Source organism: Saccostrea cucullata, unplaced genomic scaffold (assembly GCF_032062105.1).
Source record: "Saccostrea cucullata isolate Sc308-1 unplaced genomic scaffold, CSIRO_AGI_Scuc_v1 ctg1603, whole genome shotgun sequence".
Taxonomy (NCBI): domain Eukaryota; kingdom Metazoa; phylum Mollusca; class Bivalvia; order Ostreida; family Ostreidae; genus Saccostrea; species Saccostrea cuccullata.
Window position 1 is genome coordinate 144,412 of NW_026928907.1, and position 19,347 is coordinate 163,758.

The 19,347-nt window shown below is 30.7% G+C and overlaps 1 protein-coding gene and 1 long non-coding RNA gene across 2 annotated transcripts in view; both read right to left on the reverse strand.

Moving 5' to 3' along the window:
- Positions 1-7,299: 7,299 nt before the first annotated feature.
- On the reverse strand, positions 7,300-8,784 carry LOC134279146 (uncharacterized). The gene is made up of 6 exons (XR_009994576.1): positions 8,728-8,784; positions 8,526-8,573; positions 7,863-7,907; positions 7,694-7,741; positions 7,451-7,495; positions 7,300-7,329 (listed from the first exon to the last, which is right to left on the reverse strand). It is a non-coding gene; the product is annotated as an uncharacterized LOC134279146 (long non-coding RNA).
- Positions 8,785-9,903: 1,119 nt separating this feature from the next.
- LOC134279148 (uncharacterized) overlaps positions 9,904-19,347 on the reverse strand; it is a 30,003-nt gene continuing 20,559 nt past the window's right edge. Inside the window, exons 3-4 of the mRNA XM_062761510.1 lie at positions 12,847-12,954; positions 9,904-9,977 (exon numbers count right to left, since the gene is read on the reverse strand). Coding sequence (XP_062617494.1) covers positions 9,904-9,977; positions 12,847-12,954 — 182 coding nt within the window. The remainder of the gene's footprint in view (positions 9,978-12,846; positions 12,955-19,347) is intronic.

The following is a 19,347-nucleotide window of genomic DNA, read 5'->3' on the forward strand; positions in this document are numbered from 1 at the left end:
GCGGACATTGAAAAAAACATTGACGTTATCGGACGTCATGAAAATAAACGATGACAGCTCCGGGTGATCATATAATGTCTTTGTCATTTTATAATAATGTGGCAAATAATGAACGCATCAGGCTAATATTTTCATTTCTTTACGTTTTGTTGTTTTATGTTCCATATAAATTTTAAAGCCCAGACTAAATAGTACTAATTTGATATCCTCAGTCCACGAACTTTTAGATAACCCCTTGTAGCTAAATGTCTTGCACGTAAACACAATATGAATAAAAAGAAATCGCTAAATCAAATCTACGCTAACTTATTTAAAAGTCAAATTACACCAAATATCGTTCACGTTAAATATAATACATTTACAGTTATATTGTAATATTCTCTGGAAAATCTTAACTTTTTTAGAAATTATACTGGTGGATAATACTGTATTCTTGCTTTTAAAAAAGTACAATGTTCATAGATCCATCCTTCAATCAAATCATTTAAAATAAACATTCTAATGACAACTTAACTTAACCTGTGTTAACCCTAGCCTACCAAACTACTGAATACCTCAAAAGAGAAAAAAAAGAGACCTTTTTCTAGAAAATCTTCCGCCCCAAAAAGATAGATAAAATTAGCATTATAAAATCCAAATTCATCGTAAGAAAAAAATATTAAGAATATCTTTTATGGAGGTAAAGACAAAATCTGCTGAAAAGCTGAGAAGCAAACCTCGTTAAGTAGCAGTTAGAAATCATAAAATATACCTGTCACGGAGAGATCCTGTGCACCTGAATTAGATTCCCTTTCTGAAATTAAATGAATTTATTTTGATCAATTATGATTGAAACAACAGATAGGAATGAAACACTTTAAGGTAGGATTCTTCTCTTATTTCATGTATTTAAAAATAAATGAGATTTTCACAGAATCGAAAGACAATATAACTAAGTAATGGTACCAGTGAGATTAAATTTGACCTTTTTATATAAAAGGCAAGGTCAGGTCAAGGTCATTACCTTTTCCCCGGAAGTTAAGAATAAATAACTCATGTTGTCAATCATACCATCCCTACTTGTATTTCAAAAAAGGGAATGGTTTTCTTTTTGCATAAAAAGAGACTACCAAATGGGGCCAATGAGATGATATTACCAATATATTTCTCTTTTTTTCTCAATTTTCAGGATATATGAGGACTGTTCAGAAATTATTGAGACAATTAGTTTTACTCCATAAAGGGCGGAGATAAATAAAGGAAACTGCTAATATTTTATTAAAAGAATGAAACAATTATACAAATTATACAATTTATAATTTATGGGATAATTAGATAAGTACCGGTGATATAATAAACATGCAACGCTACGTCATTTTTCAAACGTTACGTCAACCAGGGATGTTTTTGCATGTACAACGATCGGGAAGCATTTAATATCCTTTCTTTGTTATCATATATATCATACAAAAATCAACCCTTTTTTCTAAAACACTAATTGCTGTTGCTTCATTAGTGTTAATTTTTCATGCGTCATAAATATAGGATGATTTAGTATCGTGCAATGCAGATTTATGCAACTCGGTTCAACGTCTTATCCGTAGAGGTAAAAATTGATGTTAATCCGGGCATTTTGCTTTTACTATGGCTGAATTATACGTTAGATAAAAGTATATATATGAAGTACGACACCCTTCGACATGTTTTTAGGTTGTTATTGTTTTAGCACGTTGGTCAGTCTGGAAAAGTGTTTTACATTGTGATACCGTAACGCAAAAGAAGTAGGTGCGCTAACTCTTGATTCCCGCCTACATTTTACAACCATTTTATGCAAGATTGATGTCAATTTGGCTATAAAATCTCTTTTTAATTCAACAAACAGTTCAATGGTAATTGATGAATAATTTCAATATCAGTGCTAAAATAATAAAAAAAAAATCCCTAATTTCAGCTCTTGAAATATGGGGGTTAGACGATATTTTTGACTGAAATCGGACTATAAAGCATCAACATATTCTGAAATAATTTAATTTTGTTTAAATTCTCGCCTCTCATTGGTTGATTTCCAAAAAGGAACGCAAAATATTTTGTATAATCTGGTTAGTATGGGGACACACCCCCTTAACGACCAGCTTAAACATCTTATCCATGCAATCCCCTCATTTCCAGTCTTCGGAATCCATGGAAAATTCAAGATTTAGTAACTGTATCTTTAACTTCAAACAGTTACTCGATTTTACCTCATGTAAACACACATCATAGATGCTAGATCCATGTATCAGTTATTACCTCCCCTCGCTTCACATCACTTCCGTTACTACGGTTGTATTAATGCGCGGTAAATATGAACTCGTTAAAAGCAACACAATTTTATATCCAAAGTTGTTAAATTATTTTAAAATTAAATTATAAGGAAAGACTCTAATTCTTGGCCAAATTATCGAGTATGATCTGCTTTGGGTCAGTTTACGCTTTATAATCCGCGAAGCGTAGGGACCTTAAACTCCGTCTATCCTATATTTGAATAAACAGGAAATGTACGAATAAAGAACGAGGGCGCTTTTGATTGGCATTCGGCAGTGAAAGTTTTATTGACATGTCATATGAAATTTTAACATTTTTTTTAGTTTATCGGGTTCCTGTGCAACAGAAACGGAAAATATTTTCCCTAAATTGAGCTTTGATTTGCTAAAAAATAACTTGGAAATTGGCCATATCAGACATTTGGTACAAAATGGTACATTTTTAAACACATTTTTCTAATTTTTTTCTATGCCTGGGTCTTCTCTCCATGATTTTGAAACGTTATTTGTGTGTATTTTAATTCAAAGAAACGAATACACTTTTTTAAAAAAATAGAGAGAAGACCCAGAGACCACGAAAAAATAACTTTTCCCCCAAAAATTCCAAATGTGTCAATGTGATACTTCTTTGTCCTTTTAAAAACATTTGTACATGTGTAGCGGTGATAGCTCAGTAAGTTAGGCTACGTATTCAATGTACTTGAAACGAAAACTTTTTGGTTCGAGCCTGGCATGGGGCGCTAAATTTTTTTTCCAGGCAAACAATCATTTATTTTGTCAGTTTCGTTTTATGTACTGATGTATTAAAATTTTGAATTAGATAAATTAGATAATTAGATAAATTTTGGTTCAGTTTGGTTCTCAAGCGAAATCAATTCTAATCTTCTGTTCTATAATGTACATGTACACGTATTATGCATGTATGCATTAAATGTTTTAGGTTTTATTTTTTGTGAAACATTACTATGTTAAAGTACCCCCTAAAAAATGGACATAAATTATACAATTTCACAATGTCTTTCAAACTAAATGAAAAAGCAAACACAAACCAATTACGTGTTTGTAAAATCTAACCAGCTATGTTCAGCCAACCAAATCATGGACATTTAAACCATAAATGTTTCGTACAAATGATTCCTCCAGATCACCCGCCAAATGCGCCCATCTTCTTTTAACATCCGGTAATGTTAATACATTTGAGGTTGTTTTTCCGACTTCTGACGGAAAGACCCGAGATGATGCGATTGTCCTTGAGCAAGGTATTTAATTTTGTTAAGGGATGTTTCCATTATTAAAAACCTTATAAAAATTCCATGTGAAAATTAATTTAGTTGTTTTTATTTTTAATTAATTTTCAGTACAGTGATTTGAATTTTAAAAATTATTATTTTGTTGAATAAATCTCTAAGAATTAAACTGGTTTGGCAAGTTTATCTAAAAATACTCATGCAATTTAAATTGACTTTGAGAGTGGTGCGTGTTATGGTTATAAGAATGTTTGTTAATCTTGTGTTTCATAAAAATTGAATTATACCAAATATTTTATCCTTTTGTCGTTAATACAATAAATATCGGTATATTGTTTATTTCAATATAGAGACCACTCACACAGTTCTTAAGATATTTCATGTATGAGTGACCGGGTGTTGTATCGCCATGTTTTGAGGGTATGTGCTAGTTTGAATTTAAACTAGAACTGTCCAATAGGGACAAATACCCCCAGCTGGGTTTTTCAGAGAAGGTGCCAATTCAAAAATACTTTATGGATCTAGAGGTGTTCACAATATACTTACAAAAATTTGCAGTGAAATATAATTGCTCATAATATTTCTTAATAAATGAAACAAATGTGCAACCAAATGAAACATCAATACTAATACATTGTAATTCCATTGTAACATTTTTTTTATTTTTTCATTTTATTTTTTTTTTATTACTGCATTAAAAAAATATATTGCATTTATGTGTTATGTCACTTTGCAAACTGATTGTTGATATCAATTTGAAATGAATTTTGAAAATAAAGAGCTGGTCATCCAGTAATGAAGTGCTTTGACAGACAATAAATTACAATTAAGAGAATAAGAGAAGAGAGATCTTTAATTCTTGTTCCTTATTCCCTGGAGATAGATAACACACACACGCTTGATAAGAGATATGCCTTAACAATTTCCAACACCAAACTCATTAATTTATCTTTAACTGGATGCATGTCCAGTCATTATTCCCAAGAGACAAATGAAATTACATTATCTTCTGTGCAATGTAAAAACTGTTTTTAACACTTGATGATGTTTCTTTTTTATAAGTTCTTTTGAGTAGTTTTAAGTTGTAGTATTTTGAACAGATATTCTAGATTCTATATCTCAAACCTTATACATGAGCCCAAAATGAACAAGTCAATTAAAATAAAAAATAAAACCTGTAAAATGCAAAAAAATCAACAAAAAGAGTTGAAAATTCAAGCTGCACACCTTCATATGGTGAATAATAAGTGTACAAATTTTCAGATTAATCCTTCCAATAGTTTCTGAGAAATGGTTCGGACAAAACCACAAAATAAAAATGAAAAAACACATGTAAAATTCAAAATAATAATCGAATCAAGATGAAAATTGGTGCACACTTGCATATGGGAATAATAAAAATTTTAGTTATTCCTCTTATTTCACAGAGCTAAATTTGAAAACAAAATGTTAGAAATGTTAAAATACTGGGAAAATGCCAGTACAGTCAAAACATTGGTACAACAGTGGCAATAAGAGTGTTCGTACTTGTATATATTTACCATTGTTATTATGGTGTAGAGTCTTGTGGAGTTGATTACACTCATTCTTATTTTATGATATTGTCAAGAAATATTTTCTTTTACCAATACACATTGCAAATGTGTTTTTTTACATTTTTTGTTGTTGTCCCTCATTGCAAAATTTGATAATTTAATTTCAATTTAAAATAAGAAACTTGACTTTATTTTCACAATGAATAGATATATACATGTACATGTATAAAGGAATTTAAACAAATGATTTTGATTGTTTACTTAGAGAGAAAAATACTCTCTCTCTTTTTTTGCATCATCTGGATAAATAAAAGAAACATAATAGTTAATACAGTTCTGTTATTTTCAAAAAAATCATATTTATTTCATATATTTTCAAATGATAGTCAGTACTTTTAGTGATTTTGTTTTTTTTACATTTGATTATGTAAAAATTATAACTAAATTCATTGTTCTATGATCATTTTGAGAAGCACAAAAGAAGATATTTTTATATGCCACTTTTCATAAAAGAATAAAGTCTCTGCTAGTTAATTTTGAATTGCAGTTAAGCATTTCTCTTTGAATTAACAATTGTGATGATGTAAAAAGAAAAATATCCTCTTTTAAATCTCTTACACTTAAATATATATATATATATATATAGGGAGAGTTCTATATTAATATTTCTTCACTTAGGGCAGTTATGTTAGTTTGAGAGTTGTTGTAAAAATGTGCTTTATAAATATATAATTAATTTCATTACAACATGTATTTAACAACTTTTTAATGTTCAAACAACTTATTGGCTTTCCCACGATGAACGTGTAGTGTAGGACAGCCAGGGAGGCATCGGCATCGAAAGCAAGTTTTTTGACTTGCCAGTACCTCTAGTTAATCTTGAAACGCTTTGTTTCTTAATTTCATTAAATCTATTCCGAAGGGAGAGTTCAACCCCGGGCTGGGGCGGAAGTGGGTATCCATGTAAAAGTGAATTTCTTTGTGCTTTCTATATTAATATTTCTTCACTTAGGGCAGTTATGTTAGTTTGAGAGTTGTTGTAAAAATGTGCTTTATAAATAATAATTAATTTCATTACAACATGTATTGGTAACATTTCATCTGTTGAAATAAAATTCAAATAACTGTATGACATTTAAAATGTATGACCGTGTAGATTTAAACAGCGCCGAAGAATTCCATGCCAATTTCGAAAGCAAGTTTTTTCACTTGCCTCAAACACAGCGGTCTAGCGCGCTGTTCCTGCATGCTAGGAGACAGATACGAAGGCGAGATTTCAACCTCCTTGGCTGCTGACCTATCATCCATGTAAAAGTGAATTTCTTTGTGCTTTCTATATTAATATTTCCCCAACTTTCAAACAGTTATCACAGTTTGAAAGTTGTTTAAAAATGGAAATATAAATATATTAATTGCTTTAAAAACATAAATATTAGTAAATTTTCTGTTAAAACTAATGTTCAAATAACTGTATCCCCTTTAATTTAGGTGATTTCAAGAAAAGCGTAAGAGAGAATTCCATCGGCATTAAACCAAGTTTTTTGTTTCCTGATTTACAGCTACAGCGCGCTGTTCATTAAATTTCATTGACAGATTTCTAAAGTGCATCAAAAAAACCTTAAAGAAATTTTTACAGCAACATTTCAGAAATAATTTCATTGTCATTATCTATTGTCAATTTCATTCACAGGGCAGAAATGAAAAGAAAAGAAAAGTTGTAAGAAAAAAATGGATATTCATTAATATAATAATATTAAATTAAGGTTATATTCACATCTTTTTGTTAAAAAATGTTCAAAAAGGGAAATTACCTTCTCTGACCATTACTGGATCAGGTAGTTCCGTGAAACTTGCATCTTTAATCTGCAAAATAATTTTTTGTATGCCAAAATCTTTCTAGCGCGCTGTTCTTGCATTCCATTGTATCAACTACAATCTAGCAATGAAAGTTTTCAAATCAAATAAACATTAATCCCATGTAAAAGCAGAAGCTTTTAAATTAAAACAACTTTATAACTTCTGGCAGTTATGTTAGTTTGAGAGTTTTTGTAAAAATGTGAAAATATAAATAATAATATATTTCATTACAACATGTAAATTGGTAATTCCAATTTATATTCCAATCACTCAATTTGAAAAAATTTTATTGTATGTGGATTTCTTTTCTTAAACAGAGCAAAATTGATTGCATGATGGTAATGTATTCTGTGACCTTACAGGAGATTGATCAGGACTAGGCAGTATTGTTGTGTTTCTCTTTTTTCTCTGTAAACAAAGAAATGCAAAGTACATGATTAAAAAGATTATTTCGTTGCATGAACACAAATACAATTTATCTCCACATATTAGGTCATCATGTAACACTCATAAAGACAACCTTATTTACCTTTGACTGTGATGGATTCAATGATGGGAGCTCAGCATCATCTTTCTATTTTAAAAAAGAAATGTAATACATGTACAAAAATATTTTCAGCTCAGCAAGATTATAAGAGTCAATTTCATCTCCACTTTTAGCAAAATGAAACCATTACAGAAAAAAGATGTGTTTGTAAAACAGTGATGCCCCCCTCCCCCCCCCTGATATGCAGAGTTGATTGCATGATGGTAATGTATTCTGTGACCTTACAGGAGATTGATCAGGACTAGGCAGTATTGTTGTGTTTCTCTTTTTTCTCTGTAAACAAAGAAATGCAAAGTACATGATTAAAAAGATTATTTCGTTGCATGAACACAAATACAATTTATCTCCACATATTAGGTCATCATGTAACACTCATAAAGACAACCTTATTTACCTTTGACTGTGATGGATTCAATGAAGGGAGCTCAGCATCATCTTTCTATTTTAAAAAAGAAATGTTATATAAACATATTTTCAGCTAAACGAGATTAGAAGAGTCAATTTCATCTCCACTTTTAGCAAAATGAAACCATTACAGAAAAAAGATGTGTTTGTTAAACACTGATAAGTGTGATGAAGCATGTAGTAGAGAAAAACATAAATAAAGCACAGTAATACATAATTGGTTTTCTTTTTAATTTTAATGTTAAACTTCGAATCCCTATGCTGGCCCTGCCCTACCCCATGATTTGAACAATAGGTAACAGTTTTTCTGGCCAAGTGGTTCATTAGAAGAATTTTTATTAACCCCACCCCTATTTTTAACTTTTATCTACCCTTTTAAGGAACTTGGTTTAAGGAAACCCAAGGAAGCTTTGTATCAAGTTTGAATATCCCAGTGGTTCTCAGAAGAAGTTGAAAATGTGAAAGTCTTACAGATGGACAGACAGACAAGTGATCAGAAAAGCTCACTTGAGATTTCAGTTTAGGTGAGCTAAAAATGGATAGATGTTTAACTAACTGAAAGGAATCTGAGATTTTTGTGGAAAATTTTTCAGAGGACTATGAAAAATGTCTTTTTAATTTAAAATTCCTATGAATTCACAATAAATTTTACCATTTGAGTAGGTGTACTGCATATAGGTGTGCTTGTCTTCTTTTTTTCCTATAATTGTTATACAAATATTTTCTTTAAATTCTAGTGCATCATAAATTTTATGTGCATAAAAGATAATTAATCAGAACATTTTGAAATACAAATATGAATAAAATATGTCCTGTGTGGGTTTTATTATTACATGCAGTAGGTAAGAACTCACTTGGAAATCATCCTCGCTGTCTGAGCTGTCAATGCAGTGAATTTTGGTGGACTTTTGCTTTGAATGAAAAATATAATCCTCGTACTATAGGTCTCCGAAATAAGAAAATTGAATTTAAATACAATAACATCATTAACAAATCTAAAATATGTCAATGTCATAGGAAAATCCATCACATTGAACTTTTGTTTATGTATTGTATTGTCACAGGGAAAGAAATGTACATTTCTTTTGCCTAATTACAAAGAACAACAAGATTTGTTTGTGAAATAGTCCATAATTTTTAGTTTCCGCTAATTTTCTTTGCAGCAGATGCATTCCTTGAAATTAAATTGTTTAGTATTATTGTTTGCTGTCAACTGTAAAGATTTACGTTACGTCACGATCGTTTTCGTCAGACGCATTCAGAGTTAGCAATTCACGTGATTGGTCATCTCATATTATCAATATTGACACGGAAATAGTCTGTTGCACGAGCAACCAATCAAGGAAAGGAAGAAAGTTCCAGTCGTGAAGCTTTCAGTAAGAAGGCGTGTACTATTTACCTTGAGCGCAGCTGTCAAATGGATCGCGTAGTAACGTAAAAATTTACAGTTTACTTCAAACGATAATATTTTGTTTCTCAAGCTAGATCTGATTTGTTTTGTCTTTAACGTAACGTCAAAATCATTTTTCCTAACCTCTCCATAGACTTATGTAATTATTGGAGTCTTGGACCTTAAATTTTTCTCAATACATATTCACAAAATTAAAGCATTGAAATTGTTTCACATGTTTGAATGTCATTTAATGAATGAACATTTATTTGAAATTTATGTAACTTTGCAGATATAACCGTCTAGAACTTGATCAGGAACATTCATATGCTACATGTTTATCTTAACGGTTCAACCTATTCGGGTACTTTCAGAATAGCCTATATTACATTTACATAATTGTTTTATCTAATATGTCACATACACTTCGATTATCTGTCATCAGTTAGCGTTACTTTACTGCATAATTATTTATTACAAAATTAACTGATCTTACAATCATTGGATCTTACAATCATGTAACCCACAAGAAAGAGAAAAACACAAGTACCTTGGTTTTGTTAATGTCTTATAATTCACATTTGGAAAATAGTTTAAATTAACTGTTAGATTGATTCGTAATTTAAAGATTGATGAAAAATTACGTTGTGTTTGGGCATTTTGGTTCAGCCAAATAACATTCCTCTTTTGTATTCACCTTCAGACATTCCTGATCTGCAAAAAAGCAGCAAAGGGTTTTACATTTAATTATTCATTACGAATTTAGATTTGAGAAAACTTTATTTTAGCCTAAACATTAGGTGGACACAACTTTTATTAAATTGATAAAGATAAAGGATAGAACGTGAGTTAAATAAACAAATATCAGTTATGACGGGAACGTGCTAAAACTGAAACAAGAATACAGGTATGTAACGAATAAGAGTGATCCATTTACCAGGAAATGGTGTTCTGTAAATGAACTGTATTTCGAATTCATGCTACAAATATGATACAAATATTCAATTTTATCAATTTTACTGTTATAATTTTTAAATCTAAGACAGCATATATTATATCTAGTTATAGGGCAAGATTTAGTGAATATATTATAAAAAAAAACTCTACTTATGAAGATTATCAGTGTAAATACGTTTAATTTGAAAGCCGTGCGACCCATCCATGGTAAATTCTCTTTACACGGCATGATTAATTCCCACGTTACTTGATGTACACATATGACGTCATCGGTGGTAGATTTTAATCAAAATGAAAGATACAGCATAAGAAAATAAGAACATTTTATTTTTGTTAATGTTTACACGTTCCTATTCATTTTCTAAAGTTAAATTAAATCTCCAAATACAGTACCCGCATCGTTATTCTTTACAATCGTGCGTGTATCCTATCGTATCGTGTTTTGCGTTTATCGTGTTTTGCGTTTTCTATCGTTTTTTTTTTCGTTTATCGTGTTTTGCGTTTATCGTGTAGATCGTTTATCAGGTTCTATCGTGTATCGTGTATATTCGGAAACCCTCGCTTTTTATCTTTACTACAGGAGGAAAATACCAAGATATTCCGAGGTTCTTTTTCGTTTTGTTAACTAAAATTAGAGTTGGGTATTGCGAGTGAAAACCATATTGCGATATATTGCAATATTTATGTTGAATATTGCAATATATTGCAATATATTGTAGATTAATTATCATAAATAAATTTGTGCAGAAAGTTTAAAATGCTGTCAATTTCAAAGACTATTTGAATTTATCTATAAATATTAAAGGGGGCGGGGGATAAGACATCAATCGCACACAAAATTATAATAACTTTTAATCGAAAACCAGGTAAAAAATTAAAACAAAATGTATTCATTTGATGTATTTTCAAATTGAAAAAAAAAAAGTTTATGCATAGTATATTCTTTATACGTTTTTTTTTTTTGGGGGGGGGGGTTGTTTTATTGAAATAGCATAAAATGTAACTAAATGATTAAAACAATACATAATATATATAAATTTTATGTGGTCACAGAATAAAATTAAAGCCAGAAAGAAATTGTGACCTATTTTTGGGCGTTTGGTGTTTTAGTCTGACCCAACCTAATTTCACATTATGACATACGATCAGGAACGGCATTGGCCTGTTTCTATTGTTTTAATATACATGCTACTGGTATAGCATGAAGGTGTTTAAAATGACATGAAACTTGTTAAAAAATAATAAAAAAAACACTGTATCAAGTGAAAACATGGATGGCCATTTACTTGTAATATGTATCTTGAACTTAACATTCATTGTCGATCGTGTAGATTCCATGAGATTTTGAGAACCACAGTACACATGGTAAACACCCTGTAGAAATGTTTTATGTATTTTCCTTTTTAATAATTTTATTTAAAAGTCTTTTTATTAATTATTTTATTTTAAAGTAAGAAATTTAAAATTGACAGTGAATGAAAAGCTTCCCGTCTCTCTCTCTTTTCTCTCTATCTGCCTCTGAAAGCTGACGAAGTATTTTTTTTTTACTAGATTGAAAAGGCCTGGGGAAGTTACAAGTATTTTTTCAGCAGTTTCTACAATACAGGAGTTTTTTATATATTTTATAAATATCGTGAAATACCGGTATCTGACTTTCATATCGCGATATATTATCGTGATGGATAATACCGCAATATACCGATATACCGGTAATATTGCACAGCCCTATGTGTTAGACGACCAAAGACAGCCAAAAATATGAATTCAATTCTTAAATATTACATAAACTGTGTTCCAGAAATGACGTCATCTCGCCTACTATGACGTCATAATGTAGCACTGATTTAGTCAAGGTAGATATTTTGTATGCTTCCTTATTCCCCCTGTGACAGTTAGCACTATAGTTAATTTTATTGTTCATATTTACAAATATTGTGATTCAAAGTTTCTATAGTTCTCATCACAGAAAATCAAGGAATAACTATCTTCTAATTTCGTATTTGCGACCGTTAATACTGATTTAACGGTCGCAAACTGAGTTTTACCGGCGACGCGTAAGCGGAGCCGGTAAAACGGATGTTTGCGACCGTTAAATCCGCATTAACGGTCGCAAATACCAAATTAGAAGTTTAGGTATTCCCATTATAATGTAATCAGTGCACTTTGTTTGTTGTTTACGTCTTATTTTGTTGAATTTTGTTACATGAAATTCGTCACGGAGCATTGTATTTTTGCGTCGCTCTATTATGACGTCACAATGAAAAAGCTTTCACGCTAGTTAATGATCGTTTTACTGCTTCAAACATCAGTGTATTAGCCAATTAAAGAGTGTTTTACAAAACAATTGCATTAGAATAAAAGTTTTAAAAAATAGCATACGTTGTACAATGTGTATGTAAATCATCAAAGTAAATTCAAGTGGTTGAAGTTTTCAATAAGCTTCCTAGATATAACTTAATGAAGCTTACTACAATTTTCAAAGTGTCAAAGTGATCACTATTGTGTAATTATAATAAACTAAAGTTACCGATAGAAAAGCCATCTTTAACTTTATCTACTATGGTATTTGCAAGGTTCTCAGACCAGAGATATAGAGTTTTTAATATGCTGGTAAAAGTATACGAACATTTATAAAGTTCGTTGCTTCTGTAGGTAATATTTGGACATCCTTCTGCGAATCCAGTACAGCTGTATGTATCCATAAAATGGGAATCCAATAAGATCCAACAATATCCTACAGATAAACAACGTTATTTTTAATACATATTAACTTGAAAAACAGATATTTTTTTCCAATAATACAGAATCTTTATTAATTGAAAATTAAGTCGATTGAAATTAATGTTTACAATTTAATGTTGTCTCAAACTTTAAGAATAATAACTTAATTTAGAAATAAAATGAAATAGATTGAATCTATCACAGAAGTTTTATTCTAAAAATAAAAATAAATGAATCACAAGAAAATATAGCATGAAATGCTAAAATACTTTAAACAACTGAGACAACACGACATTATTATAATTTTCTGTAAAGAAAAAGATAATTGAAAACAATTTAAATCACTCTCCTACAGACTCCATGTCAGAGCTGTTGCACTTAAAATAGCGATAATAAAAAAAACTGTGCTTATACGTGTAATATGAGACAAAATATCCAAAAATGTAAAGAAATAAAAGAAAATGTGATAATGTGTGGTTCAACTGTGATAAACTCTTCGAGTTCTCTAAGTTTGATATAGATATATGATAAAGAGTATACATAAACTAGTGTTTTAAGTTGCTTTAAGGAATAACTGTCTTATTTTTCGAATTCATTTAGTGATCAACCGAAGGCGTTTATGCATAAAATTATCACGCAAGCCAATCGATTGATCATGTTCATGATATTGAAAAATCTGACAGTTATTCCTTATATTTACATGCTTTCCGCCAATCCACGTGTTATAAGCCCTGCTTCTGTCTAGCTGTTTGTCCCGCCCTGCACGTGTTTTTTTTTTTGGAACCGCGCCAAAACATTGATGGGGAAATAAAGTTCATTTACAATTGGTAATTTTATCTCGGACAAAGACATTGGAAATGTAAATATTCAGTGATAAACGGGGAAAATTGCAATTCATTGCCGCTATATCTAAATTTCTAAAACTTTCGTGAGATCATTACATTTTATCAAAAGGACTAATATCGAAAAAAAGCAGTGTGCATGGGAAAAAACTGAAAACATAATATGACGTTACAACGAAATTACAAGACAACATTATGTCAAACGAATTACATTCATAGTTTAACCAATTCTCTAAACAATGGGTAAAGACTATGTGTTAAAATAAAATTGAAGAAATTAAATTAAAAATCAACATATTCAACATTAAAATCCTTCAGTAATTTTTCCTGATACATATAAAACCAGTAGTCTATATTTATTCTGCGTTCATGAATTTAAAAACGAATGCATTGCTCTGGAATTCAAATGACGAAATACTAGTATATTTGCACTGTAAACGACGTTTCGTCAAACGCTAATGGTCTGCGACGCAAAAATTAAGGGATGGGGGTGGTAGGAGTATTCAAAAATTGCCCAAAAGTCTACATTTAAATACGCTTTACATATGAGAACTTTTAAATATGTAAGTTAATATATATATTTGAAGCAAAAGCAATATTCCAATTTGATTTTTATAAAATGTGTATTTATAGATTCATAGCAAAGTTTATCGACCCCCGTCTGAAAGACGCGCGGGAACGTGATTTATTGAGAAAGGGGGAGGGGATAGTTTTCCGCTATTAAATCAAAACTAGTCGTACAAAAATTATACAAAAAATTATGAAGATTATTTTTAACACCAGCTACCTAAAGATTTTTTTTTACCAAAATTAAACGACAGGTTTTTACACAAAAAAAAATTGAATTTGAAAAATACACAATTTTCAAGGCTTAGACAATTCATAGTTTTTCAGTTTAAGGTCTTTAAAAATTGTTTCGAGGATATTTATATCAAAAAGATGACTATATTTTTGTGTTAAATGGTTAATGGAATAAGTCAATGAAATTTGACAGCTATATTTAACCTGGCTTTTTTGAAAATCAAGGTTTAAGTAGTTCATTGATTAAAAATTTTCTCTCCTTGTAAACAACTAAAGGGTGTAACTTTTGGAATTTCCTGTCCAAAAACCACTCGAGCGATTTTGTCCAAAATGGACATACATGGTGTAAATATAGTCATATACTAAATATACAAAAATAACAAAAAATTAAATGACAGGATTTTTTTGGGTAGGTGTGTTGTACACCCTTAATACTACAATTATTAACTCTTTCGATGGCGAATAAAAACATATTCACCATCAAAAGATTTTATAATTGTATAAAACCTAATATTCATTTGGATTTTTCGGAGAAAATAGCTCAATTTTTTTTTAAGGTGATTCGAAGCTGTCGCGAAAGTAATTGGAATTTTAAAAGATGGTTACCTTCGGATAAAGGACAAGTTCGTGGTTTAAGAATCATAAAAAAATATATATGTTAATGCGCTCGTTTCCATGGCAACAACCTCTGAATATGCCCTTGTTTGAAAATGTAAAATCTGTGAAAAAAATCCCACTGCCAGTAAAAAAAAAGTATTAAAAAACTTACAAATTATAATCAGAATTTATTTATTTTCATGTATAAAAAAGGGTAACAGATCAACATCATCTTGTCATTTTTATACATAGATAGTACATTCCAACAACATTCTACGACAGCCTGAATTTCCTCTGTCGTCTTAAAAATTGTCCATTTTTTCTTAACCTTGACAACAAAAATGGTTATGAAAACACATTAAAAGTAATTGGATATTTATTTTCTAAACTTTATTTTAAATAAGAGATATATAGCTAAGTAACAGAGGGGAGAAATTGGTATGGTCATGAGTCAAATGAAAAGATATTCTAATCCGAATTTCCTCTGGTCTATTTTTAAAAATTACCCCCAAATACATATTTTGGCAATTGAGGCTATACAACTTAATCAAAATTAATCAATGTCAATTTATTTAATAAAATATGTTAAAATCAAACTTTAAAAAATACTTTTGAAGAAAAAATAAAGTAAAATTTAAAGAATTTTAAAATTAACATTCAATTTCCGAATTTCCTATGCTTTTTTTTAGCCTTAAACTTTTGAACTGATTCTTGGCGAATTAAACATATAACACAATATCATGATACAAAATTTTTCATAATTTTTTAAAGATTTTACATGTATACCTAATTTAGGTGAAAAAAGTGCACATTACAAATCCGAATTTCCTCTGAATTTTTTGAAATAACAAATCAATAATGTAAAATGTTTGCCTTAATAAAAACAAGAAATCTGTGAGCCAATGCTCACTAGTAACACCCCCGCTGTGATGTAAATAAGCACTATCATGTTAATATACACAAGTTCAATTACAAACAGATGCACAGAAAAATATGAAGTTGACATCAGATTCATATCAAAATTAATCCCACCATATGGCATGCCTCAACAAAGAGTGTAATAAAATTTCAAGCACCCGCTATGAATAGCTAATGAGAAAACTGTGACGAAAATTTGTTATGTGTGAAAGACAGACGCACAGACAAACAGGAAGTTGATATCCGATTTGAAAAAATATGTAGCTAAACATATGGCATACGTTAGAGAAGATTGTGTTAAAATTTCAAGCATCTACAATGAGTAGTTGCAGAGAAAACTGCGACGAAAATTTGTTATGTATGAAACGGTCAGATGCACAGACAAACAGGAAGTTGACATAGGATTTGAGCCAAAATGTATCCCATCATATGGTATGCCTCAGAGAAGATTGTGTTAAAATTTCAAGCATCTACGATGAGTAGTTGCTGAGAAAACTACGACGAAAATTTGTTTTGTACGGACACACAGACAAATAGACACACAAGGGTAAAACAGTATAACCCCTCTCCTTCGGAGCGGGGGTATAAAAAAAATACATATCCATGGACTGATCTTTCCCTGCCATTTAAAATATTATATATCATATTGGAATGTGGAACATAGTGATATACCGGTACATATGGCCCAATTTCAGTAAATTAACAATAAGATCAACGGTTTACAATCCAAATTTCCTCTTTCTTAACACACACACACACACAAAAGAAATTTTTAAGATTTTTTTTAAAGATGTAGAAAAACGAATGACAAAAATGACAAAACACTTATAATATGTTTTACGGTGTGACCGTTGGGGCGAGCGCAGTTTGTTTACTATCATAAACCTACACATGTACTGTCTATCATTCAAGAAAAAGAAAGCAAAAAGAATAAAACAAAACAATAAAAAGAAATCATTTCCCAAGCATCGGGATCGAGATTCCAAACTTCTCAGAAGTTTCCGACAAAATCGGAAATACCCGAACCGCTGAAGTGACGAAAGTATGACGTAAGATAAAAAGTTCTGTTGACTTAGGACGCAAACGCTAGTTTTATGGAAAAGAGATTGCATGAAATCGTTCTTTTCAAGTTAGTTGTTGCTATGTTTTAGCCACCATGTTGCTATGCACTGCAACATGTTTTCCGAGTTTCACGGAAGCAACCGACATAACTTCGTCAAAATTCGTAAGTTTCCGGTGACGTCATTTGTATCATTTCCGAAGGGCAAGGTGAAGGCCGGTGTTGTGGCAAGGGGGTATTTTTTTGAACAAGGTAAGGCAAAATCATTTCGTTAAGATTTCGGTAAGAAACAATGTTCCTTTAATTTTTTTACTATTTTTGATTTATTCACGCAAAGGACATTGGGTAGTGCAGGAATTCTGGGAATGTTGCACAGAGAAATTTGGCTGACGTATGTACAGATTTCAATCCGAATTTCCTCTGTTCATACACGTTAGTCTATTGAGCTCGCTGCGCTCGCTATAACATTTTTGAAGAAGTTTTCCCATTATATCACAAATATATTATTTTTATCAATATGCCCTGAAAAACTGCTTAATCATGCCGGATATAGTTATGTTCCACCGGAAGCAGTTATATTGCCCTCCCAAACACATTTATGTTCCCTTGCGTGCAATCATTCTGCGTATTAAAATTAAAAAAAAGTCTGGACAACATCTGTGATTTGTTTATTTGAATTAAGATGAATTAAATAATTTAATTGAGGAGAAATAAATCCTTAAATACAACAAAGGTTATCAGCTTGTCAGTATACTGAAAACTCTCTGCCATGAAACAGGATGTTTCTGAATACGAGGGACGTTCAATAAATAATGTCATTAGCTCGATGACATACAACATAGTAGTCATATGACATAAAGCTTGACTTTCTCTCATTATTGAATCTTTAATGAATTTATAACAGTTTATGTGACCACTTTTCATCACATAGTTTTATCGTGAGAAGCTGGGAAACAAGGGCTATTCGAGACACTGCACTATAAATGAATGGTAAAGAATCATTAAACTAGAGTGAAAAAAAAGCTACATTAAATCTGCTGTAAAACTTGTTAAAACTCCCAAACAAATATTCACTGAAATATGTGACATTTACAGCAACCGATGCCTGTTTTATAGACAAATGAGCAGGTGAATTTCAATGATAAAAAATTATATAATGGGCATAAAAAATGGGAACCCTCCTTGCCAACAAAAATTATAACAACTTATGTACTGTATGGCAAATTTAAACAAATAATATTTGATGTTGTATGATTGACTTTAAGACACATAGCAAATTTGATAGACAGCATATCGGGAGTAGTCAACACTGTTTTTAGGAAACGTTTGACAGTAATTAAGCTTGGTACTCTAAGGTCACCGTGTATTTTTAAAAATGAGTGAAAACGACAGCGTGTACAAAAGTCTTAACAATTATTTTAAAATATCAGTAATTGTAGTAATCCACGTTTGTTTTATATTCCAACAGATATTGGAACATGAATCTATTGCTTAAAACCATTAAAACAAAATTTAACATAAGATGTACTTGATAAAAACGGCGATGGTCTGTCAAGAGCAAAGGTTTGCAAGAGCACAAAGACAGATTTATAAGCAGTTTTCTTAAATATTAGTGGTATTGTTGATCAAATTCGTATTCGGGGAGACAATTTAATATCTGGAGGTGTCTAGAAAGCAGTTTTTTTTTGCAAAGAATTCGAAAGGTTTATCAGAGAAAGGACCCAGAATCAGGAATCCACTAGTTCAATTTCTTCATGACAGCGTTCAAACCCGAATGCCCTAAGGAGTAAAGGGGTTTTCGGGATAAACAGAAAGTTAATGTTTTTTTCACATTAACAATATTTGCCAGATCTTTGCCCTTTTGACTTGTTTCTAATTCCAAACTTGAAAAAACACCTTTCAGAAGGAAAAAACAAGTCCAGGAAATCATTGGATCTGCTATTTTCCAGTATACTAAGGGTCATACCCAAAAATGAGTTCTAAAAACAATCAGAAATTGGATAAAAAATGTTACTGACATGTGTTTGAATTAAAAGAGATTAATAAGTAAAATCATGAAGACTAAATCTTTGAAAAGCGTCGTTTGTTTCTTTCTGAGCCCCAATGACATTATTTATTGAACGCCCCTCGTAATACTCAACGTACATGTTTACATAGGCCTAGTGTTCAATAAATATGTTCGATGATC